At 32.7% G+C, this 26,793-nt stretch overlaps 1 protein-coding gene across 1 annotated transcript; it reads right to left on the bottom strand.

Moving 5' to 3' along the window:
* Nucleotides 1-838: 838 nt before the first annotated feature.
* Nucleotides 839-26,793, bottom strand: LOC105508234 (chromosome unknown open reading frame, human C8orf88). Its single transcript, XM_011937067.1, has 6 exons — nt 26,649-26,793; nt 21,915-22,013; nt 20,250-20,323; nt 12,791-12,866; nt 2,953-3,059; nt 839-1,257 (listed from the first exon to the last, which is right to left on the bottom strand). Exons 2-6 carry the CDS (start codon nt 21,985-21,987, stop codon nt 1,234-1,236), a joined length of 354 nt encoding a protein of 117 aa, XP_011792457.1. The 5' UTR covers nt 21,988-22,013; nt 26,649-26,793; the 3' UTR covers nt 839-1,233.

Genomic DNA, 26,793 nt, shown 5'->3' with positions numbered 1-26,793 from the left:
TGAAAACCCATTTTCCTAAAGAACAAAGTAGTAAAAAAACAAAAACAAAAACAAAAAAAAGAGGTCACCAAAAGACCAAGATAGGAAACGTGACATGGAATACAAGCTTGAATCTGGGAAACAAGCTCAAAAACCAGCGGAAAAGAAAAAGTACCGGTTTTAGGAGTTCAAAATTCAGTGAAACAAACTTTTTGCCAATAGACCTAGGGATATGAGAAATAGAATTAGGGAGAGTTTACACTTACCTATATATCAGCAGATTTTTCTGGAAGAAATCCTTTTTTTTTTTTTTTTTTTAAACAACAGTAACATCCAGAGTGACAAATTGCAGGAGATTTAATGTATAAAATTTCTAGGAATTAAAAGCTTAAACCCAAAAATTCTTCATCCATATATGTTATAAGAAAATATAGAATTAAAACTTAATGTACGTCAATTATTTTCAAATGTCCAAATTCTTTTGGAAAAAAAATATCAGTTTCACTTTGAAATTGCTCAACTTCTGCTATTCATATGGTCTGATTAGTGACATAAGTAGCAGCTGTTTTTCAACTTCAGTTTCATTCACTACCATTGTTTCCAAATTATCAATCTCTGCTAGTAATTATGAATTTAAGACCATATTATTATCAAAAACCTAGAGACCAATCATATATCTGAAAAGAAATACCCATTAAAAATTCTCCCTCCTGTCATTGAGAACTATGCATTGAACATTCTGAATCATTCTAAGCCTCTGGAGAGACTGTAATGATCCATTCATGAGCTGGTATGAAATCAGTGGGAAGCAGAACAACAAAAGCAACTTTAAAAGCAACAAGAAATTATGTACCATATATACACTGTAGCAAATATTTTATATTTGAGAGTCTTTACAGCTTACATTTCCATTCCATTATTACAAGTGATGAAAAACAAAAAATTCCAAGTAGTACGCAAATTATAAATATACAGTCTTCCCACTTCACTAACCAAATTCCTACTTTCCAGTGTAACTTCCCAATTTATGCAGGAAACCTCCTGCAAGGCTGAAACTGATTAGAAAATTTTTTATAGTTTAAAAATAGCTCTTTCTCATTTTTAGAGGAGTCAAATAGTCAACCATCAAAATTAAGAATAAACTGAATTGTCACAGTCCATTACAGTTATTGTTGCTAGATCCACCTCATTTGCAGATGTCCAAACTATAAAATGAATAATTCTTTCTCTTCAAATTCATCTGTTCTTAAAATGCTACTTAAAACTTTGGTTGTTTTCCTGTAATATAAAAGAAAAATTTAATTTATCAATTCATTGAATACAGTTTTTACTAATTAGTTCATCAAACCAAATACTGTGAATGTACCAGGTGTTTACAGATTTAAATGCATGTTACCATAGAAACTATTAAAGTAACTAGAACTGTCAAATAACAAAATGGCTCACGTTTTAAAAATATATGTAATTCATTTTAAAATATACTAAATTGTATTCCAAACCTGTTCTGTTTCTGTGGCACCTAGTTTTAAAAAATGTATTAATGTGTAAATCAAAAGTAAAATGAATTCTAATGTATAAGTTTGTTTTAAAAAGTGTATGTCAAGCTTTTATTTACACAATAAAATGTTATTAAAGGTGGAAAGTCTACAAATGAAACAGTGACTATAGTTTATATAGCACTGAAGTTTACATTTATTCTTACAGACCATGGATTACATATCCCAAAGATCTTTGAACAGGTGGAAAAGTTGAAATATCAAGTACATTTTTTCTTATTTAATATTCCTGTATGAGAAGTATTATACAAAATTTTAATTCATGCTTTAATTAACTTTGAAAAGAATTGGCTAGAGATCTAAAGTTAGGGAGTTTAAGAAATATTAACATAAACTATGAACAACATAATGTTTTTTTAAAAGTATAATTTGAGGAAAAAAATCCTATGAATTCCAAAGAATTAGAATACCAAAAATGGAGATAGGAAGTAGTAGTGTATATCTCCCATTTGAACTGCTCTCAGTATACCTATATTCTGAATCTCATTTCAGAAGAGTCCTAGCTGCCTTTACCTATATAAAGGTATTTACGAAAACTCTAATAGAAAGTTAAATACCAGTCAAATGTAAGTAGAGACCATAAAGAATGGGAATCATTTACTAGGAGCAAATGAGAGAAAAGTATCATACTCAGTAATCTCATGCATTATTTTATTAATCCTAACAGTCAGAGATTATCATCCTTATCAGCAACTGCAAAAGTAAGGTTCAATGAGGTTAAGTGACTTGTCCGAGTTTGAACTGCCAGTACACAGAATGGAGCTACAATTTGAAGCCATGTCTGATGACAAAATCCATGTCCTTTCCATGAATATCCTAAGAGATGCATGTATGTATTCATTATGTGTATTTATTTAGATGGAATTTGATAAGGTAACACAGAAATATAAAGGGCTAAGAACAGCAAAGACATGTTAAAGAAAAATACATGAGATGATTTGTTATAATGTATAAAAAGACTAATTGAACAGAATGGATAGCCCATTAACAGACCACGCATATACTGCCACAAAGATGTCAGAGAAGTACCATTTCAATAAATATTTTTAAAATGACTGGATATCCATGTAGAAAAAGGTAAAACTTGATGCCCACCTCACATCATAGAGTAAAATTAATTCCAGGTGGCAAATATAATTTAATTGAAAAAATAAAACTTTTAGACTATTGGATAATATTTTCATGACCTTTCAATTAAAAACATTTCTTAAACAAAATATAGCTATTCCATTCTAATTTTTGGACAGAGTTACTTTATAATAATTGGTTTATTATACCTTTAGATTTCTGTAGTTTTCTGAATTACCTGTATCTTATAATAAGGAAGGTTAAAAATCTAGAGGTAGAGTCTGATGAAAATGTTAAAGAAAAATATTTTTAATATAATATTACAATACAAACTTAGAAAACTACTTACTGGTTTTTGCAGTACAATGGGATGATCAGGCAGAAAGTCTGGTTTTTTTCTGCAGATGGAAACACTTGAGAGCTTCAACAGGAAATCTCTGCTGTATTTAATTCTCTCTGTAGATATTAAACATCAAATGTAACGTTATGAAATGTAGAGCTGTCTAGATCACTTTTTGGTTTATTTTTTTCTGGATGTCCTCTATTATTTTATAAAATGATGAGTAGTGTGTCTATGCAAAAGAGGAGGAGAAAAAAAGTTTTGAGAAACATCTACTGCCTCCAATTCTCCTTTTACATAGAAAGAAAACCAAGTAACCAAGGAAAAATTAAAGAAATATAATTAGGAAAATGGGAAATGCATGGCTTTTTTCATCTGGTTATTCAGGTCTAGTAAAATGATCTTCTCTAAAGTATAAAATAACCACAGTAAAAACTATTAGGCAATTCAGATCCTGCCAAAATGTTACTTTAATGAGCCTATGAAGTCTCAATCAATACTAAAAACTTAACACAATAAAAATAAATTCAATTCGAGAAACATTTATTGTACATCTTACTTGTATCAGGAACTGTGCTAGGTAATAATGAATAGGACCCAAGATAGGGCCCTTATCTTCAAGGAGAACAATGTTTCAAATATCTGCAGATTTCAAATCAGAAATGATTACCAGAAATGATCACCAAGACAGATTATATGCTGTCCCAGAAGACAATGGAATAATATGTTTAATGTTCTAAAAGAAAAGAACAGTAACCCAGAATTTCATGTCCAGTGGGGGGAAAAAACCCCTCAGAAATGCATGTGAAGGAAAGACATTTTCATAGAAAGTAAAATTGAAAGAATTCATCACCACCAGATGTGATCTTCAAGAAATACTAAAGGAAGTTCTACAGGCTGATGGGAATTATACTAGATGGAAACTTTACTGTTGAGAAATAAAGAGCAAAAGAGATGATATATAAGTGGGTAAGTGTAACAGATTCCTTTTTTCCTCTAAGTTTTGTTTTAAGAAATATGTATTACTGTTAAAGCAAAAGCAGCCACAGATAATATATAGATGAAGGATGTGGCTATGTTTCAATACATTTTTATTTATAAAAACACGAATTGGTCTGTAAGCCATAGTTTACTGACCCCCTAAACATTACATTAAAGACTACAAATTGACAGAGTGGATTTAAAAAATAAGAAGACCCTAGTATATGTTGTCTGCAAGAGACACATATTAAATATAAAGGCATATAAGTTGAAAGTAAATGGATATAAAAAATGCAAAGACTAGGAATAAGAAGGGTTGAATTACTATCCTATCTTCCTATCAACTAACAGGTAACAATTATCAATGTGTTGCTCCTAATACACAGTTCTGAAATACATCAAGGAAAATTTAACTTATCAGAAATTTTGGGTCTGGCTTCTTTCATTTAACATTTTTGAGGTTCATCCTTAATCTGGAACATTCTATGTAGCCAAACCATCAATCAAGTGTGAGAACAGAATAAAGATATTTTCAAATACACAAACTCAAAGAATTCACCAACCCAATACCCTTTTCTCATGAAACTCCTGGAGAATGTACTTGAGCAAAATAAGGACATAAATCAATAAAGAAGAAAACATAAAACTCAAGAAATGGAGGTAAGTGATGTCAGGTAAAACAGCCAAGTAGAGAACTCTAAAAGTCTTTCACTCCACAAAAACAAGTAAGCTCATAAAAACTGTCAGAATCAACTTTCTCAGAACCCTGGACTCTAACCCAAAGCCTGTAAAAACTAGGGGAATGCTTAGTGAACAAAAAAAATAGCTAAATTTGGGAAAAAATTTGTGGCATTTAACTTACCTGGGACCATCCCCCAGATAGGCCATGGCCTTGAAAACAACAGCCCTCATTACTTTTACAGGTTCCCAGAACTGGAGGGAGTAGTATAGACTTCATTCTCAAAAAATTATGATCATTTGTTTTGACTTTCTGGTGGTTCCCTGAGGAACCATTCTGAGAAGCTCGCCTGTACTTCACACCTAACTAAGAATTCTCCTAGCATTAAAGCTGCTGCCCAAACTCCATTTGTCCAAACATTTATAGGAAAATATATTAGTTGCTTCCACCTGAGACAAGCATTGGAGCAAACATTAGGCATACCCAAAAGCTTGGGAGGAAAAACTGAAAAAACGAGATGCTTTGAGAAAGAAGGGCACTGAAAGAATCCCAAATATTCTTTATAGAAGCCCACATGCATGTTAAAGCTAGGCTCATGTTCACAGAAAAACTTGAGGAGATCCTAAGCACTCACTCCTGGCTGACTTGCAGATTCCTACCAAGCAGGAAATGAAAGTGAAGGCAGAATTGAGGCAATACATCAAAATACAGAGAGGCCTTATGCAAAGGCTGAAAGAGGGGCTTCTCTGTTTTTCAGTTTGGTATGGTTCTTCTAGCCACTGAAGGAAATTATGTCAAATCACTAGCTGACCACTAAGATAACATAATAGAGACTTCCGTGGTCATTCATGACAAAGAATATAGATTTTACAATATTAGTTTGGAAAAGTCACTAAGCTAACAACAACTACTACAACAAAGAGCAACAACAAACCCAAGGGAAGGAAGAAAATCTGATTTCCAGAGCAGCCACATTATAACATTCAAAATGTCCAGTTCTCAACCACCACAACAAAAATTATAAAGCACTCAATGAATGAAGAAAGTATGGGCTCATTCATTGGAAAAAAAGAAATAGAAATTTTCACCAAGGAAGCCAAGACATTGAATTTACTTGAGAAAGGCTTTCAATAAACTATTTTAAATATGCTCAAAGAGCTAATAAAAATTATGAGAGGAGTGTCTCATTAAATAGAGAATATCAATAAAGAGATGGAACTTTATAAGAAGAAGCCAGATAGAAATTATTGAGAAGTACAATAACAGAAGTGAAAAATTCACAAGAGGGTTTCAACAGCAGATTTGAGCAGGCAGAAGAAAGAATCAGCAAATTTAAAAGTAATTCAATTGACATTATTCAGTCTGAGGAGCAGAAAGAAAAAATAATAAAGAAAATGAACAGAGTCTAAGACACTTATGGGTTACCATCAAGCATACCAACAAATATATAATGGGTGTGCCAGGAGGAGAGAGAGAAAAAGGAGAAGAAATGATATTTGAAAAAATCGTGGAATAAAATTTCCAAAATTTAACAACAAAAAAAGAATCTATACATCTAAGAAGTTCAACAAACTACAAATAGAATGCAGACAACCCCCAACTTATGATGGTTTGACTTACAATTGTTTGACTTTATGAGGATGTGAAAGCAATTCAAGGTTTCAGACTTTAAGCACTGGTGATTCTCTGACCAAAGACTCTCTGGGCCAAGGACTCTCATACCAACTTATTATATTTTCAACTTAGGGAAGTAATCCCACCATAAGTTAAGGAGCATCTATCTGTATACTAAAAGAGATTCTTCACACATAGATACATCATAATCAATCTGTCAAAGTCAACGAAAATCTTGAGGTCAGAAAGACAGTAGTAATTCATCACTTTACAAGGGATTCTCTATTAGATAAACAGCTGATTTCTCATCAGAAACTATGGATGTCAGAAGTCATGGGATGACATATTTAAAGTGCTGAAATCAAAAAATGTGTCAATCAAAAAATCTATACCTGACAAAAGCTCCTTCAAAAATGAAGCAGAAATGGAGACATTCACAGATAACAAAATACTGACAGAGTTTACTGCTTGTAAACTTGTCTTACAAGAAATGCTAAAGAGAATCTTTCAGACTTAAAAGATAGTATGCGACTAAAATCCACATGAGGAAATAAAGAACACCAGTAAATGTAACTACACAGGCAAATATAAAAGCATCAATAAATTTTCAGTATGAAATTCATCCTTTTCTCCTATATGATTTAAAAGACAAGTGCATAAAAATGCATAATTATAAATCTAGGTCAACAGATGACAGAATGTGTATAAAGATGTAATTTATGACAATAACAACATAAAGGTGACTTTAGAGATATATATAGGAGCAATGTTTCATATAACATTGGAAGTAAGTTGATATTAATTCAAACTAGTTTGTTATATATTAAATTAATACCCAACACAGCAATTAGGAACATAAAAAATATAGTAAAATAAAAGGAAATAAAAATAGTACACTAGAAAATATCTATTAAACACAAAAAACAGTTATGGAGGAATCAAGTAACAAAAAAAGACATACAGAAGACAAATAGCAAAATGGGAGGATTAAGTCCTTTTAAATCAGTTAATTACATTAAATGTAAATGCACTAAATTTTTCAATTATTATACAAGGCAGAGATTGGTAGAATGAATTTTTAGAAATCATCTCATTATATTCTGTCTACAAGAGACTCATTTTGGATCCAATGACAAAAATAAGTTGAAACTGAAAGACTGTAAAAGATACTCAATTCAAGCAGTAACCAAAAGACAGCTGAAGTGAGTATACTAATATTAGACAAAAATAGACATTAAGACAAAAATTGTTATAAGAGACAATGGACATTTATACAATGATAAAAGCATCAATTAATCAAGAAGATATAACAATTATAAGCGCATATATACCAAACAACAGAAAGAAAAACACAGAATTAAGCACAGAAATGGACATTTTAACATTAATAACTGGAGACTACAATATTCCATGCTCAATATTGGATAGGAAAACTTAACAGAAGATCAACAAGGAAACAGAATGTGAACACTACAACCCAACTAACCTAATTACATATATACAACACTTTACCCAACAACAGCAGAATATACATTCTTCTGAAGCACACATGGAACCAGAGCACGTATGTTTCACACACATGGAACATTCTCTGGGATGAACTCATACGTTAGGCCACAAAACAGTCTCAATAAATTTAAAAAGATTCAAATCAGACAAAGTATGCCCTATGATGACACTGAAATAAAACTAGAAATCAAAACCAGAAGTAAACTGGAAAATTCACCACTATGTGTAAATTAAAATACACTCTTATACAACCAATGCATCAAAGAATAAACAACAGGGGACTTAGAAAATATGTGACAAATGAAAACAAAGTCACAACATATCAAAATTTATGAGATGCAGCAAAAACAGTGTTCAGAGCATAGTTTACAGCTATAAATGTCTTATTAAAAAAGAAGAAATAACTCAATATCTAACATTACACATTAAGGAACTGGGAGAAAAGAGCAAACTAAATCAAATACTAGAAAAAATGAACTAAATAATAAAGATCAGAGTGAAGATAAATGAAATAGGGAATATAAAAACAACAGAGAAAATCAGCAAAACCAAAAGTTGGCTATTTGAAAAGACAAAAACTAACAAACCTTTACCAAGACTGATTAGGAAAAAAATGACTCAAATTACTAAAATCATAAACAACAGTGGTCTTGTATCCTGCAACTTTAATTTATTTTTATTAGCTCTAGTAGTTTATGTGAATTCCCTAGGATCTTCTATATATACAGATGCTTCTCAACTTACAATGGAGTTATATCCTAATAAACCTATTTTAAGTTAAAAACAGCAAAAGATGAAAATGCGTGGCTAACTAGGAGTGGCACCTTGCTGATGCTGCCCAGCATCATGAGAAAAGTACAGTTTCTACTGAACAGATATTGTTTTTGAACTATCATAAAATCAAAAAATTATAGGTCAAACCATCCTAATTGGTGATCATCTGTGTAGGACTGTGTTCTCTGTGAATAGAGATGCTTTTACTTCATCTTTCCCAATTTAAATACCATTTATTTCTTTTTCTTGCCTAATTGCTATGGCTAGAACTTTCAACATAACATTGAATAAAAACAGTGAAAGCGGACGCCCTTATCTGGTTCTTGATAGTGTGTTTTGTCAAATGCTTTTTCTTCAATTGAGATGATCATGTGCTTTCCCCTGAATCCTGTTAATGTGGTGTATTATTACTGATTTTGATACGTTGACTCACCCTTGCATTATTGAGATTGATTCCACTTGGACATGGTATTACTGATTTTGATATGTTGACTCACCCTTGCATTATTGAGATTAATCCCACTTGGACATGGTATATAATCTTTTTACTATAAACATAGTAAAAAGTTGTTAGTATTTTATTGAGGATTTTTGTGTCTATATTTGAAGGGATATTGGCTATAGTTTTCTTCTGATGTCTTTGGCTTTGGGTATCAGAATAATACTGGCCTCACTGGAAGTGTTACCCCTCTTCATAATTTTTGGGAATAGTTTGAGGATTAGTGTTAACTGTTCTTTAAATGTTTAGTAGAATTTACTGGTGAGAAGCCAGCTAGTCCCGAACTTTTCTTTGTTGGGAGGTTTTTAATTACTGATACAATCTTCTTACTTGCTACAGGTTTGCTCAGATTTTCTATTTCTTCTTGAGTTAGTTTTGGTAAATTCTGTGTTCCTAATAACTTGTATTTTATCTAGGTTATCTAGGTTTTGGCATACAACTAACTGTTCATAATAGTCTCATAATATTTTTCATTTTCATAAATTCATAGTAATGTTCCCCATAAAATAAATTTATTTTATATATGATCAATGAATAATAAAAAGATTCCATTTATAATAACATCAAAAAGAATACAGTACTTAGGAATAAATTTAACCAAGGAGGTACATGACTTGTATGCTGAAAACTGTAAAATATTGCTAAAATAACTTAAAGAATACCTAAATAGGAAGATTTCTTATGTTTATGGATTATGAGATTCAATATTGTTAAGTTGGCAATATTCCTCTCGAAGTGATCTATAGATTCAATGCTATCCCTATCAAATTTCTAATGGCCTCTTTTGCTGACATGGAAACACTGATCTTAAAATATCAAATGGAACTGCAAAGACTCCTAAATAGCCAAAACGATTTGGAAAAAGAACAAAGTTGGAAGACTTAACACTTCCCAATTTTAATAGTTACTACAAAGCTATAGTAATCAAAAAAAGTGTGATACTGACGTAAGGACAGGCATATAAAACAGGAGAACAGAATTAAGAGTCCAGGAATAAACACCTTAAACACATATACCTATGGTCAACTGATTTTCAATGAAGGTGCGAAGACCATTCAATGAAAAAAGAATAGCCTGTTTTACAAATTATGATGGGACAAGTGGATACACACATGACAAACAATGAAGCTGGACTTTTATTTCCCATCATATATAAAAATTAACTCAAAATAGATCAAAGACCTAAATGCAAGAGCTAAAACTATAAAACTCTTAGAATGAAACAGGGGTAAATCTTAATGGCCTTAGATTTGGCAATGATTTCTGAGATCTGACACCAAAAACATGAGCAACAAAAGGAAAAACAGTTAAAATTCATCAAAGCTAAAAAAATTTGTGCATTAAAACACACTATCAAGAGAACAACACAAGCTCCAGTAGAGAATGAAAAGACTATATATATATATATGCAGACAGTGGAAAGAGAACGGTAGCAGGAAGGAGAATAACAGATAATAGATAAGAGTCTAATATCCCGAAGTCTTGCAACTCAATAACAAAGCAACTCAATAACAAACAACCCAGTTAAAATACTGTTAAACAACTTGAATAAAGCATGTATCCAAAAAAGAAATAGAAATAGCCAACAAGCACATGAAAAAACAGTATCATAGTCATAAGAAAATGCAAATCAAAACCATAATGAGATACCACTTGTCACCCACTAGGATTGCTTATAATAAAAATATATAATAATACCAAGAATATTGAGAGATTGGAAACCCTAGTACCTTGCAACTAAGAATGTAAAATGGTAGAATTGCTGTGAAAAACAATTTGGCAGTTCCTTAAAATGTTAAACATAGAACTACCAATGATCCAGCAAGTCGGCTCCTAGGTATACGCCTGAGAGAAATGAAAACAAGTGTTGAGACAAAAACTTGTATGCAAATGTCCACAGCAATATTATTCACAATAGCCAAAGAGTGAAAACAACTCAAACGTGTATCAGTTGAGAAATGGATAAACAAAATGTGGCATAATCCATACAATGGAATATTATTTAGTCATAAAAAATAAAGTATTAATAGTGCTAAAACATGATGAACCTTGAAAACCTTATGGAAAGTGATAGAAGCCAGACACAAAAGGTCACATATTGTTCACAAGAGAAAGGCAAATGTGATGGATATCTCAATCACCCTTATTTGATCATTACACATTGTACATAGTAATCAAAATATCACATGTACCCTCAATTATTTTAATTGATATAAAATATGTACAGCTATTATATATCAATTTAAAAAATAAATCGAAGAAAGTGACATATTGTATGATTCCATTTATATGATATGGCCAGATAGCTAAATCCAAAGAGACAGAAATAGATTAGTGTCTACCACACGGCCTAAGTAGAGAAGAGAAAGTAGTAACAGCTTAATGAGTATGAGGTTTCTCTCTAGGGTGATAAAAATGTCCTGGAATTGGTAGTGTTGTACAACATTGTGAATGTACTAAAAGCCATTTAATTGTATATTTTAAAATGGTTAAAATGGTGACTGGGTGAACTCCACTTCAATTTTTTAAAAAAGAAACCAAAGGATTATAAAGGGATATCCCAAGATAATAGCAAAGGTCCACTCCAGAAAAATAGCTGTACAGCAGTACTAAAGAACAACTAGTCCATATTGGAATAGGATTATGGAGTATTCTGAAAGGAATGTCCCATCTTAAGGAAAAAAAGAACTGATATACTTGAGCATAAATAGTATACACAAGTGTGGCAGAGTTGTTGGAGCATTTTAGGAAAAGAGTTAACAATAGATAACATAGAAAAATAAGGCAAACATTCACTTTAGAAAAAATGATAAATTGCATAAAAAGGGAGATATGGACCTCTTGGCTAAGCAGTTATATTTTACACAGCCACAGTAGTATAAAGAGTGAGTAACATTTTAATTGAAACTTGTGAAATAATTATGTGATGGGGAGATGAAAGGGTGAAGAACTGAAAGGAACTGATGTGAGAGACTTAAGTTCTCATTTACCAAGATAAAACATCAATATAAAGTTTTCAAAAATTGAGAAATTTGTAAATAATTGTATTTAGAAATATGCGGATAAATAGTAGAAGAAAAAAATAATGGGCTCTTCATACTTCAAACTTTTAAACTACATACATTAATTGACAAAAATTTGGAAACTAAATTAAATCATTTTATTTTATTTTTAAAATATGTAGTGTGGGAGAGACTATTGGTTCTCCCCTAGAGCAGTTCTTTCTTTTTGTTTCAGTAATAGAATTAACTGTATTGCTAAAGACTATGTTTCCCAGTCTATCCTGCCAGTAGGCACAGTATGACCAAGTTCTGGCAATGTGATGTAAGTGGAAGTACTATGTGCAACTTCTGGGTCATAATCTTAAGGCAAACTTCCTTCCCCCTTTCCTCCTTCCTAATGGCTACACAGGAACATCATGGCAGGAACAGAGGCAGTTATCTTGGGACCATGAGATGGAAGCCATGTGTTGATGGCATAGCAATAAGATAAGAGAACAGTGGGAAAATAGAAACTTCACAGGGCAAATTCATTACAACAGTTCAGAATTTTACATGATACAGAAAATCTAGTAATAAACTCCTATCTTGTTTAAGCCATTGTATTCTGGTCTCTCCTTGAAAGCAGTCAAACTGGTAGCCTGACTCATATGTATAGATAGAAATCAATCTAAAAATATATAATAAAATTTCATATAATATAGGTTTGCATCTAAATGATACAGTAATATTAACTTTATATGAATGCTAAGGCATTCAATGATAAAATTGGGAATTATGATAAAATTTTACCTTTTTTAACTGGAGACTGATGTTGCTGTTGTTCATTAAGACCTTGAGAAAAGGCTTGCATTCCATTCGTCTTACACTGTTAAACATGAAGAAAATAAACTTTTTAACTCACGTTTTAAAATTTTATATAATTAGTTTAACTACCCAAAAATATTTTCCTAATAATATATGCATTTAGTAGGAGCTAATAAGCAATCATTATAAGTCTGCTTATTTAAAATGAGCAACAAAAACATCTTTCAAAATATATTCACATATATCTACAGTTTTTTGGCATTATTATAATTATTATTGAAAAGGAATATAAAACTAAAGATGAATTTTATTGTCCTAAAGATAAATAATTCCATAGTCATTAAAAGTATTTTTTTCTTGACAAAAATGCCATTCGGAAAAAAAAATTAATTGATGAAAACAACACATTTTTATTCACAAAAATTCTGCAATAATACTATTTACTTTTTTAATCTCTGAAGTAGAGACTGATGTCACTTTATAAGCCTATGGACTGTTTCACCTAATGCCTTGGAAATAAGAGAAATAAGAAAAACTGATGTATCCAATGAGACAAAGAAAATCAAAAACATTGGCAGAGCTCTATGTCTTGAAGAGAGACGCCTTAGTGCAGAGTTTTTCCAGTCTCACTTGCAAGACCATCTTTGTTATAAGATTGGCTAAGCTAATCTGATGATATTTTAAAAATTCATTTTTACCTAATCCTTTTCTTCTGATCCCATACTCACGAGGACATACTCATATTCAATTTAGCTTTCCATAAATCTCCCTAGAAGTAAACAATATACCAGTTGTACCAATAAGAGGAACTCAGAACACAATACATCAAGATTTCTCGTTATAAAATAATTGGTGTTCTGATTGTATCAATCAGTTTTACAAACTTGTTTAATACTATCTACCCCTGAGAGATTATCTCCTCTTGTGCTGACAAAAATCAGTTTGCAAACCATCCCTGAATTAAGGTAAATCATGAAAGTAGGTTTCTTTGGAGACATCTATCCTTAAAAATAAATATCTGTGCTCCATCAATCATTGTATTGACAAGTTGTAAGCCATTCCTTAAATTTCTGTGAATGCTAAGTACCCCACTTAAAGGCAGTAGGACTAATTATCTAATGCTGACACAATAAAGTCTATGGAGATAATTCCACACTATTGAAACAAGAATGTCATCAGAAAAAAAAATCAAGTTTTAGTAGAGCTTTTTAAGTAGAGATAGAAAAAATGGAAAATGCCTAAGATTTGGGTTCTCCAAAGTTCTTCTAGACTGTTGTATTTAATTAACTATAAAATGGTATTCTAAAAATTAAAAAAAAAGACTATTTCTTACCTCTGGAAATTTTAGCAGATGCACATTTCACTAAGTGTGTAACATCTACTTAAATGCAAGATCTAAAATCAGACTTGAAGGTAAAATTGTACTTTGTCATGTCGGTACATATTAAAAACTTAAAATACTGATTATTTCAAATAATAGCATGTAAAAAGTACACCTACAAAAAGTTTTATACAGTGATTATCTATATGTTATCTCATTTAATTATAATCCTATAAGGAATAAAGCAAGTGTTATGATCACTATGTTATAGGTAAGGAAAATCAGACCAGAAAAGTTTGGTGACCAAGCCAAAAGTACACAGATAAGAAACAGCTGAGCTAGGTTTTGAAACTCAAGGCTACTATGTAAATTTGTGAAGGGTATGCATCTAAAGGGTTATCATTCACCACATAAATGTTGTATATTTTCTAGCAGATAGCAGCAAAGTATCTTACTCAAAAAAAATGTGTATTTTCTATAATTTTTCATTCCTCTTCTAATTCTTGCAAAGTTGCCAAATGGGTAGTAGTGGACCTGTTAAACTCATCCATTTAACAAACACAGAGTGCCTATGACATGACAAGCACTGTGCTTTGTGTCAGGAAATACAAAGATGAACATGACATTCCAGTATCTGTTCTCAGAGACTCACAAACTAAAAGGCAGAAAAATAAAAGAGCAAATCATAATAAAATCTGAGAAGCTCTGTAATAAAGATATGCAGAAAGTACAATAAAAGGACTGAGTCAGGGTATCAAACTTGGCTTAGAAATGCCAGGAAAGGCTTCACATAGGAGATGATGCTTATACTGACTCTTGAAGGATCAGTAGGAGTTAGACTGGCAAACTAATGAAAAATTAATGTTTGTGGAATAAAAGAATAGCGCTGTACTGAAGAGCATAGGAAAATATGGCTAGTTCAGGAAATGGAAAAGGTTAAACAGAGGAGTAAAGCAGGATAAGCATCAAGTTTTTTACAATTTTATTCAAATCAAGTGCTCTTTGTAATGGTACAATTCCCCAATATGCATGCTCAGAAGTTCTATTTAGACTTTTTGTATTTTTTTGAGACAGTGTCTCACTCTGTCACCCAGGCTGGAGTACAGTGCCACGATCATAGGTCACTGTAACCTTGAACTCCTGAGCTCAAGTCATCCTCCCAACTCAGCCTCCTGAGGAGCTAGGACTACAGGCATACACCACCATACCCAGCTACTTTTCAAAAGTTTTTGTAGAGACAAGATCTTGCTACATTGCCCAGGCTGGTCTCAAACTCCTGGGCTCAAGTGATCCTTCCACCTCAGCCTCCCAAAGTGCTAGGACTACAAGTGTGAGCACCCTACCTGACCCTTTTATATTCTACAGCAAGAATGTTCCCAGCCTCTGTCACTCATCTTAAACAAATATATACCACTGAGATCAGGAAAGAGAATAAGAAGAGACAAATGCGTATCACTCTCCATTCCTGGAATGAAAAGTTAAAGTGCGATATTTCTAGGCAACATCAAAAGACAAAAGGTAAACAGGAAAAAAAATTACAATTCGTATTTTAAATAGTTTCACCTAAAAGAGCTCCCAGGAAACAATTAAAAAAAAATAAAAAAGCCTATAGAAGAGAATGGGCAAAGGACAAGAAACGGTAACACAGAGGAGAGGAAATCCAAATGACTCTGAAACAGATCAAAGTTAGCCACAAATTCTTGATACTCTTCTCATCAAGAGGTAAATTCTGTATCTCCTTCACTTAAATCTTGGCAAGATCTATGACTGCTCCTACCAATATACATTTCAGAAGTGACAGAGTGCTAGCTTCCAATCCCAGATATTAAGAGGCTGGCAACTTCTATCTCCTGTCCCTTTGAACATTAGTCTTGGAACCCACATGTAGTGTTATAAGAAGCCCAAGCCACTTGGAAAGGCCATTTGTAGGTGCTCATTCCAGTTCATAGTACCAGCTGAGCTCCAAGCCAATGGCCAGTATTAACTGACTGCCATGTGAGTGAGTCATTTTCATCATCCAGTCCAGTCAAGCCTTTAACTGTCCTAGATGCTATCTGACTTCAACTACATGACTATACTAAAGTGAGATATGGCCAGCTGAGTTCAGTCATCCCAGGAGACCATGAAAGAAAACAATACGCTGTTGTTTTAAGCCAAAATTTTCAAATACTTTGTTATGAAGAAATAATGAAAAACGGGTTAAAGAAAGTTGTTCATAAAGGAAGATAATACCAGACAGAGCCATGGATTTACACAAAGAAATAAAAAGTTCTGGAAAGTCAATAAATGAAAGTAAAATAAAATTCTTTCAGTTTTTAAAGTTAAAAGATAACACAGAAAGAAAAAAACATTAGTAATGATTGTATGTTTACAGTCCAAACAAAAGTAAAATTATCATTATAATAAGCACAAGAACGGAAGGGTGGTCTCCATAAAAAGTTACTAGATCTAATAACTGAGTTTAACAAAATCACTATACAAAATCAATTATATTTCTAAAACCTAGCAACCAACCAGTAAAATTTAAAATTTACAAAAAAATACCATTTACAAATACTATTGAAATATCTGAAACACTTACAAATTGTATAAATGATGTGCAAAAGCTCTATGCTGGAAAATACAAAGAATCAAGGGATACGTCAAGTTAGCAGATCATAAGATGTCAATTCTTCCCATATTAATCTATAAATTCAATCAAAATGCCAACAGACTCTTTTGTAGAAAATGACAAGCTCACTTAAAATTTATATGCAAATACAAAAGACCTGGAATTGTAAAGATAAATTTCAGAAACAAAGTTAGTGACCTTTCATAACCTGGTTTCAAGACTTATCATAAAGCTACAGTAGACTATAAAGTGTAATATTAACATAAAGGTAGATATAAATCAACAGAACGTAATAGAGTTTTGAAATAAATTAATGCATGTGTGATATACCGGTTTTTCAAGGAACTTTTGCAGTTCAATAATAAAAAGACAACTCAAATAACAGAAATAAGCAAAAGGACATGAACAGGCACTCCAACAAAAAATAAAAATTTAAAGAAAGAAACAGGAAAAGAAAAACACAGATGTCAGAGAAGTTCATGATAAGATGCTCAATCTCACTAAACATTAAGAAAATGTTAAATACAATGAGATACCACTACTCACACACTAAAATGGCTAAAAATAAAAAGATCAACCATACTAATGTTGGCAAGGCTGTGAAGCATCTGGAGCTCCCTCATATTACTGATGAGAAGGTAAAATGGCACAACCACTTTAGAAAACATTTTATGATATCTTATAAAGCTAAACAAACTTACTATATGATCTATCAATTCCACTCCAGGATAGTATGTGTATTTCCACACAAAGATTTGTACATGATAGTCTATAGCAGCATTACTCATAATATCTAAAAACTAGATACAATCCAATGTTCATCAACTGATTAATAAACAAATTGTTGTATATTTACAGTAGGATACTATTCCACATTTAAAAAAAACTACTGATATATACAACATGAAAGGATCTCATAAACATTATGCTGAGCAAAAAAACCCCAGCACCAAGGAATACACATTATATTTTTCATTTATATGAAACTGTAGAACAGCAAAAACTAACTTATCTATCATTAAAAGAAGCAGATCAGTGGATGTATGGGGCAGGAAGGAGGGCAAGGGGTTAGTGTTAAGCGTAAGTGGTAAATTATTGCAAGGGGATATAAGGACATTTTGAAGGAAGATGGAAGATTTTCATGGTGGGGTTCATTACATGGAATAAATATTTCTCAAAACTCATTGAACAAATGAGTTCACTTTACTATATGTTAAACTATACCTCAATAACGGTGATTTGAAAATATATCAAGTATCTCTGACACAGATTCTACTAGCGTTTGCATTATAATTGAAGCAGCAGACACAATTGTACATTTAGAAGTAATTTAACTGCACAATTTGATTTTTCTCTATAAAACTGCAATGTTAACATATTAATTTTTTACATATAAAGTAAAAGAAGGTCAATGGTTCCAAAAAGTAATGAATATTACTGTTACATTTAATTAGGGAAATGTTAGCTGCTAGAACAAATAAAACATTTCTATGACTTATAGAAAACATAATAAAGCCAGAATAATTAAGAGATCATGATATTGATTATACAGAGATAAAATATGATCACTAGAACAAAGAGCCCAGAAAAGATATGTGTATATGAAAAATTATTATATAGTTAAGATTCCACTGATTTATAGGATGAATTATTCAATAAATTATGCTTTACAATCAGTTGCTTATAGGAGAAAAACTAGATTTCTATCTTACACCATCCAAAAAATCACCTTTAGGTAGACTACACACCTAAATATGAAAGCAAAACTTCAAAGCTTTTGGAAGAATATATAGGAAAATATATTTTAATTTTGGAAATGGGAAGACTTCTTAAAAGTGAAATCCTAAAGAAAAACATTGATAATATCATTACATTAATATTTAAAACTTTTAAACAAAAAATGCCACACAAAAAATGACTAACAGACCATATTCCTCAAATAAGAAAAATAATTAGAATCCAGAACATATTTTAAAGGCATATAAATCAAAAAGAAAAAAATCCAGGAAAAATGGGAAAATAATATGACTTGGCAATTCACACAAGAAGAAATCCAAATGGTCAAACTAAACATATGAAAAGATGCTCTATTTCACAAGTAATAGAGAATTAAAAACTAAAACCAACCAAAATATGTAATTTATCATCTACTGTCTCACCCAATGTTCAAGTATGACAATAGTAAGGTGAGGACATAGAAAAATCAGAGCACCTTTTCATACAAATTGCTTTGAAGAGTAATTTGGCAGCATCTAAAAGTTGAAATTAATAATACTTAGTAATTCTACTCTAATTTTATGCCACAGAAAACTTCTCAAACATATAAAAATGAAATATATAGATGGCAGTCACAATAGCATTTATTATAATATAGAAACAAGTGCCCATCAACAGAAAATGGAAAAAAATGTGGTATAGTCCCATATATTAAAAGATTATTCTATATCAGTTCATATTTAACTGCTTTATTCATTGTAAAGTTGCCTAGTATTCCATATACAAATATACTTATGATTGTACATGCATAGTCTATTTGTGGATAAGAAATAGTAACGAGAGGCCGGGCACAGTGCCTCAAGCCTGTAATCCCAACACTTTGGGGGGCCAAGGCAGGCAGATCACCTGAGGCTGGAAGTTCAAGACCAGTCTGGCCAATATGGTGAAACTCCACCTGTACTAAAAATACAAAAAAAAAAAAAAAAAAAATTAGCTGGGTGTCGTGGCGGGTGCCTATAATCCCAGCTACTCAGGAGGCTGAGGCAGGAGAATCGCTTGAACCCTGGAGGCGGAGGTTGCAGTGAGTCGAGATTGTGTCATTGCACTCCAGCCTGGGCAACAAGAGAGAAACTCTGTCTCAAAAACAAAACAAAACAAAACAAAAAAGACAGAGAGAGAAAGAATTAGTATCTAGGTAAGAAACTGATACAATGCATCTGGATAAGAAACTGGTGCAATGCTTACTTCTGATCAGAGGAAATAGGAGACTGGGACAGAGATTGGAGGGAAACTTTTCAATAAATGTCATTTTGTATATTTTGAATTTTAAACTTTGTGACTAATTTACTTAGTCAAAAAATTAAAATTTGTAATAAAATGTTAAAGCAAAGATGACAAAATCCTATTTACGTAAAACAAATAAAACAATTCTATTTATCATAGCAAAAGTACAAATATATTCATGGAAAAAAAAACTGAGGATAGTTATCTATGGGCAGGATAGGAAGGAAATAGGATGGTAGAAGCATATATATAGGGTTTGTAACTATATGTTAAGTTTTTTTCTTTAAACTTTTTTAAAGCAAATATAGCAAAATGTTTAGACTTAAAAATGCTGGGTGACAGATAAATGGGTGTTACATTCTCTTTAACATATGTACATAAATTTTTAAAAAGTATATAAAGCATAGTGTCTGGCACACAATAACCATCTAACACATGTTACTTTCCAACCTATAATATTTCAAATTTATAATAATCAAACCTATAATATTGTTATAATTTCAAAAACTTACTCTGCTAACTCCACTTTGTATGCAGTGAGTGTTGCATGGATATTCATTTTGAAAGTTGAAAGGGAACACTGCTCCTGTTAGGAGAGGAAGAAAACGATTTTATATATCTATTATTTCAATGTTGCGTTAAAAGGATGGGCATACAAACATAAAAAGAGTTCAGAGATAAGAGTTCACAGTCTATTCTAAAAGACAAGCTCATATATAATGACTATAATACAATTTGATAAGCAGTAAGCTTATTGAGAGATTTAGAGAAAGTACTATGCCAAGTGGAGTGGGTTTGGGGTATCACATAGGTTTCACAACATGAAGTAATTAAATCTGAATCTAAAAGAAAAAGTAAATGATTCCTTTAGGGATCTGAGATGGCCAGGGAGTATGTAAGTATGTTAAGAAACACCAAAATTATTTTCTGATTTACTAGACTTTTCTGCCTAATAATCCCCTACTCTCTTGTCTGGATCTTAAGAAGGTACAACCAAATAAGATACCGCGGCTACCTGCCCACCTTGTATCCCCTCTCATTCTCATTCTCCATGTAACAATGTTGGAGAGAAATCAGTGAAAAATTGGATCTTCAGAGATGAAGTGGGGTGGGAGTTGCTGGAAAAAGTCTGGTCACAGAAAAGAGCTGTTGCAATGGTTTTACATTCTTTCCTTTAGGATAAAATTTGAGACTTGACCCTACACAACCACTTCCACTGCATCAGAAGTATACAGAATCAGCATTACTCAGCTATGGTCCCAGAAGATCCATTAATTTCACTTATCTGACATAAGTCACAGGCATATTGAGAGCAAACAAGACCAAAGTGGAGATTATCTTCCTTGAAGGATCCAATGATGGGAAAATGAACACAGGATCGAAACTGGAGCCTCTTCTACCTTTTTTGCTTCATCTGTAAACTCAATAAAATATCTGTATTTTCCCATTTCTAAGTAGTAAGTTAATTCAGCTGAATACATAGACTAAGAAAAAGTTTAAAAAGTTGTATGTGTATCATCTAAAGTAGACACAGAAGCCATTCTAGCAATAAGTAATGAATACAATTAAAACACTAATACTCCAATTTAGAAGTTAAATACTAGGTATTTCAGGAGTTTGTCCAAAAGAATATCTTCATAGGTAAAAGAAAAACATTTTAGAATGTTTAAAATAGATTTTTTGAAATTAGATCTGTTCCAGTTCAAACACAGCCATAACCTCTATCAGAGTAAAAGTATGACACAACTACTACAGAACCTTTAAGATTTATGCTTTTTTTTTGGCATTTGAGTATGTCGTTATTCTTTTAAAAGGTTAAACTGTCTCTCCAGCATGATTGCCCTGCAGTGATCATAATCACAAGGCACAATTTTTACTGGGTGTATCACTCTGACCAGAAGCCAGAAGCCTACAAAAATGAGACATGAAAAAAACCACACACACAAAAAGTTACTTTCAGTCAAGGGTTATTCTTCCTACCTTTGTTGGTCTGGTAGACTACAGATTGGTAGGTAATTAAGAATCTTTTTCCTTCAGTAATACTTATAAACTCTTAGTTTTCATTATTTCTTTAAATATCCACCTGAAACAATTGCTTTATATATTATTTAGCTTTTCAAATACTAATTAGTCATTAATACATTAATATTTAAGGAACTGTATAATCTATTACTCACCTGGGGGAGAAGTCAGATGACGAACAGGTCTTGCTGGTTGAAGCGGTTTACCAATTAATTTTTTGGTTTCCATTGTCACAAAGACCTTGAGGTTCCATACTAGAAGATGAAAAAATACATTTTTATCTTTTGGACGAAATAATCAAGATGCTTTACATATATACAAATAACCACATCTTTTTTTAAGATGCCTATTTTACAAGTTAAAGTGGAAAATACAAACACAAAAAAGCATTTAATATTGCAATACTCAGACTCCTTTTACAGCATTTGTTACAGTTAAACATTCTCTCTTTAAAACATTTTCTTTCCTTAACTTTACTTACTCTATATTTCTTTTTGTTTTTCTTTTCTTTTGAGGCAGAGTCTCACTCTGTCACCCAGGCTGGACTGCAGTGGCACAATCATAGCTCACTTCAACTTAAAGCTCCTGGGCTCAAGAGATCCTCCTGCCTTAGCCTTCCAAATAGTTGGGATTACAGGCATGAACCACCAGGACCGGCTAATACATTTTTTTTAAAGATGGGGTCTCACTATGTTGCCCTGGCTATGTTCTTTTGGTTTGTTTCCTATTTCTTTGATTGCCTCTTCTAACTTCCTTAGCTGATTCCTCTTCTTCTTTCTTCCAAATTTGGCTTTGGTCTTCTTAGCTAAAACTCATCTATGTCATGGCTGCAACTTCCCATCTACATGATAAATATGCCCTAATTTATACTTCCAGAATCCACTTTTCTTTTAAACTCAAGTTCTATTTTTCTCATTATCTAATAATATTTCAATTTATATATTATCACAGGTGCCTCAAATTCAACATATCTAAAATCTAATTAATAACTTTAACTCCTATATTCCTTTAAAGTCATCACCAACTCCCTTGGACCACACTTGATAAAACTGCCTTCAATTTGATGAGTTAAATTAGAGCCTCTGATTCCAATATCAGTCTTTAATTTCTTTTCATGCTACTTCCAAAATATTAATGTTTCATTATATATTTGGACATTCAGGTGTTTTGTCTATAGTTTCCTCATTATCTCGACTGTTCTTCTTCCAAATAGCTATTTATCTGTCAAGACCAAGATCAAGCTCTTGCCACTTCCTTGGAAAATATCCCCCTGGCTCAACAGGTAAGGTTAAATAAAATAGTCTACATGAAATTCTCTAATAATAAAATAATAATAGCAATAATAATAATTCTTCCTTCCTTACATTCGTCCTCCACTGGTCCCTACTGTATTTTATCAATTTTCCTAAAACATATCATAGTAAATATATTACATATCTACTTGATTGGACTATCAGTTAGTTGAGGCCACAAAAACCAGACCTTATTTATTTTTGTATTCTAGTATCTGCAACATAGATTTATTAAATAAACTCTATAAATGTTAAGTACGTCATCATTGCAACTAAAATCTAACACCTGTATGGGAGACAAGATTTCCAAATTTTGATGCCCATCAAGACAAAGTCAAAAACAAAACTCCACTTGATTTTGCACCTGCTTATCCAGAAATAATTGTAACCATATGATATTAAGCAAATCATAAGTCTAAGTGCCTATTTCCCCAAGTATAAGATAGAGATAGTAACCCTTTAGGTTCCCAGAAATGCTTTATCCTATTTTTAAAATATCTTTGGACATGTATAATTCAAATGTTAAAATTATAAACTTATAAACAACCTCTCAAAATTAGGAACAATAACTAAGCACCCAAAAGTTACTATTTGGAGATAACCCAGCAAGTACTTCAAGTTAATACTAACCCAGCTTTGTAATGTGTCTGTTAACTAGTATTTCAACGTGGCAATTAACAACTTCTAAACAAAGCTAATGCTCTCTATACTTTTTGTGCAATACAACTGGATATAACAAGATGTTAAAAAAGTTATAAGCACAAGTAGAAAAAATACTTCAAATAAATAGTTACTAATATTTTCTACGTGGAAGAGTATATTTAAAATAAGGACCAAAAAGCAACCTAATATACATTGCTTTATTTGATATTTATCCTATTTATTTTAGTTAAGACCCCAATACTAGTATGTAGTAACTTTCCATCCTATTCCCCACATGAAACTAGTGAATCAGAATACAATAGAATAGAGTATTTTGGCACACACTTCGTTGTTTTTCATTGCTCAGCTGAAATTTAGTTGTAGGTTGTTAAATCTTTTCCAATTGCTGAGCAAGGCAAATCCACAGTATTCAAACTAGGGATTTTCAAGAGTTGGGGATTACAGAACTCCATTATATGACGTTGCAACACAAGTAAAGAAACAAAAAATAAAGCTCTTTTGGTGCCACCTACCCTTCAATTTACAGTAGGAAAGATACAGCAATGGCTCCTTGTATATAAATCCACATCAGTCAAGGAAATTAGAAAAGATGGTGTCATTCAGTACTCTTTTTAGTACTTTTTTTTTTTCAAGTAAACTATGCCTGCATGGAAACACTGACATTATAAGGGACAAGTTTGGGATTACAATGCATACTACATTCCACTATCATGTTAATTAATGAAAAACGTTAAGTATTTATAAAAGTAATTATTATTGTAAAACTGATTCACAGGATTATAATTAAGGCAGAACGCCATAAACCAAAACCTAATTCTCAGTTTAGTTAAAAATAATAGACTTAACTGCACTACAAAGTCATTATACTAAATAAATTCAGTCTTAAACTCTAATGCCTGCTTCATCCATGGAATGTAGAGATCAAAAAGTTTCCCTTGAAGCTACTGGTACTACCTAGAGTAGGCATGTATGATGTCAACTATTCAAAGCACAGTTACAAAATAAACAGAATCCTGCCTTCAACATTGGGTAGCAAGTAGCCAATCATAAGGTTGTAAAATGTAAATTTAAAAATGTAAATGTATAGTTTTGTGGTATAAATGTTTTTTAAAGGATATTTTGATCCGATGTCTCCAAAAAACTTTCTATTAATACATGCTGAGAAATGGTTGCTGATAGTGTTTTTCAAGTTCACACGCACTTAACAAATCATCTTTAAAGGTCAAGTTGTATGAATAGAATATTGGTAAATTAGTTATTTACAGTTGCTATTCTACATCTGGCAATACTAACTATATCTTAGGTTCCTTTTCTGTTTTAAAAAATTTACCTAAGTATGAATTTTCAGGCCTTATCAGTCCTGATATTACCAATAAACCTAGAATTGTCCAAAATACAATGAGATAATAAGCAGATATACTGACCAATGTGGCCAAAATCTTATTAATCTAATTTTTTGATTAAGATCCATTTTTAAGGTCCTACTACATACTAAATATAATATCATTTAATTTTGAGCCATATATGAACTGTGGGAGAAAATTATTATTAGTCCCACTTTACAGATAAGAAACCTGAGGCTCAGAAAAATAAGAGACATGCCCAAGTCCACACAGCTACTAAGTGCTAGATGTTAGGATTTGACTACAAAGTTCACACCTTTATATCAAAACTTGCCTATTTGTTACATAAAAGAAAGATAACTGACTGTCCACTTATTACATGTGGACACTGCATGTACAGATTTAAAAATTAAGGTGAAAAGTAACATTTATTTATAAGGCCATGCAGAATAAATTGGTATATGCTAGTAATATCCATTTCCTCAATTTACCATTTTTCTTAGAATACTAAATAAATTAGGGAGTACTGTCCTTTCCTCATGCTACAGACGTGGTATACTGCCATACTAACCAGAGGTCACAGCATATGAAACATACTATGCACTGGTTTTAGAAGCTGAGTACTATACTTAAACTCCAATATAAATTCTAGTCTTCTTTGAAAAGTACTCATGCTTCTGCTGCCGTTGAGAAATAAGATCATACGAAGTGAAATGATGAAATGAAAAGACCATATTTGCATTTACCTTGTATTTCCCATATGATAACCAGATAAAATTTCATCTAAATTTCCAACTTCAAAACATTACAAAGTTAGGATTCCTTGAAACCAAATGCTGCTTGTAAGTAAACTGCTCACACTGACAAAATGATAAAGAGAAACATACAGGAAATATCAGGGAGTAAGAAATAAACCACCTATGACTCAAATGGTAAAAGACATTTCACGTTCCACATACCTAGTTGCACTATTAAGGAAAAATTAAAATGAAAATATCAGAAACCTAAAAGTTAGGAGAGTTCCAACATATTTTCCATTTCATGCCTTCCGTTTATAACTAATTTGTTTGTTTGGTCTATTTGAGGGATTTCTCAAAACAAACACAATTTAACATTTAGATGGGCTAAAGGTGTCTGTGATTACTTTAGTCATGTAACTGTTCCTTCTGTAGCTTTGACTAAAACACCAGCAATGTAAACCTTGTGCCACCGGGTGTAGGGGGGCAAATCGTCTTGAAAGCCTCCCACCGCCTGGCAGCAGGTGCTGGGGCAGAGCCAAGGGGAGCTGTGTACTTAGTTCCTTTTTTGGCGATGGCTTTGGTCTCGGCCACTTGCCCCTCTATCGGGCTCCCCCGGCCCCCTACACTTTCCTTCCCCTCATCCGACGCGCTCGCTCCCATCCCACTCCCACTTCAGGGTCCACAGGAGACTGAAGGGGCCCTCAGAGATTTCCCGACCCACCTCAGAGCTTCTCTCCCTCGCCTCAACTTTCCCAGGGGTCGGGCCTGGGAGACGGCGCCCACCCGCCTCCTCCACACCGCGGGGCCCGACTTCCGTCCCCCAGTGTCGCTCATCCTCCCCAGCCACTTACCGACTCAAGATCCACGAGGATTTCGGGACAGCAGCGTCGCCGCGCTCAGCCCAGACGCGGAGGCCGAGCGCCCCGCTGCCCGTCGGGGAACGGCTCCTGCCGCTGGTCGGCTGGCTGACCGCGGTGGCGGCGGCTGGGGGCGGGG

The sequence above is a fragment of the Colobus angolensis genome, unplaced genomic scaffold (genome assembly GCF_000951035.1).
Source record: "Colobus angolensis palliatus isolate OR3802 unplaced genomic scaffold, Cang.pa_1.0 Scaffold16, whole genome shotgun sequence".
NCBI lineage: Eukaryota > Metazoa > Chordata > Mammalia > Primates > Cercopithecidae > Colobus > Colobus angolensis.
Note: the sequence above shows the minus strand (reverse complement) of the source record. Positions and strands in the feature narration are given on the sequence as shown.

Excerpts from the sequence above, each read along its gene's own strand:
- LOC105508234 (XM_011937067.1), bottom strand. The coding sequence starts at position 21,987 with ATGGAAACCAAAAAATTAATTGGTAAACCGCTTCAACCAGCAAGACCT. Across the intron at positions 3,060-12,790 it reads TCAGTCTCCAGTTAAAAAAG|AGAGAATTAAATACAGCAGA; the intron begins GTAAAATTTTAT and ends TAATATCTACAG. Across the intron at positions 1,258-2,952 it reads CCATTGTACTGCAAAAACCA|GAAAACAACCAAAGTTTTAA; the intron begins GTAAGTAGTTTT and ends TTTATATTACAG.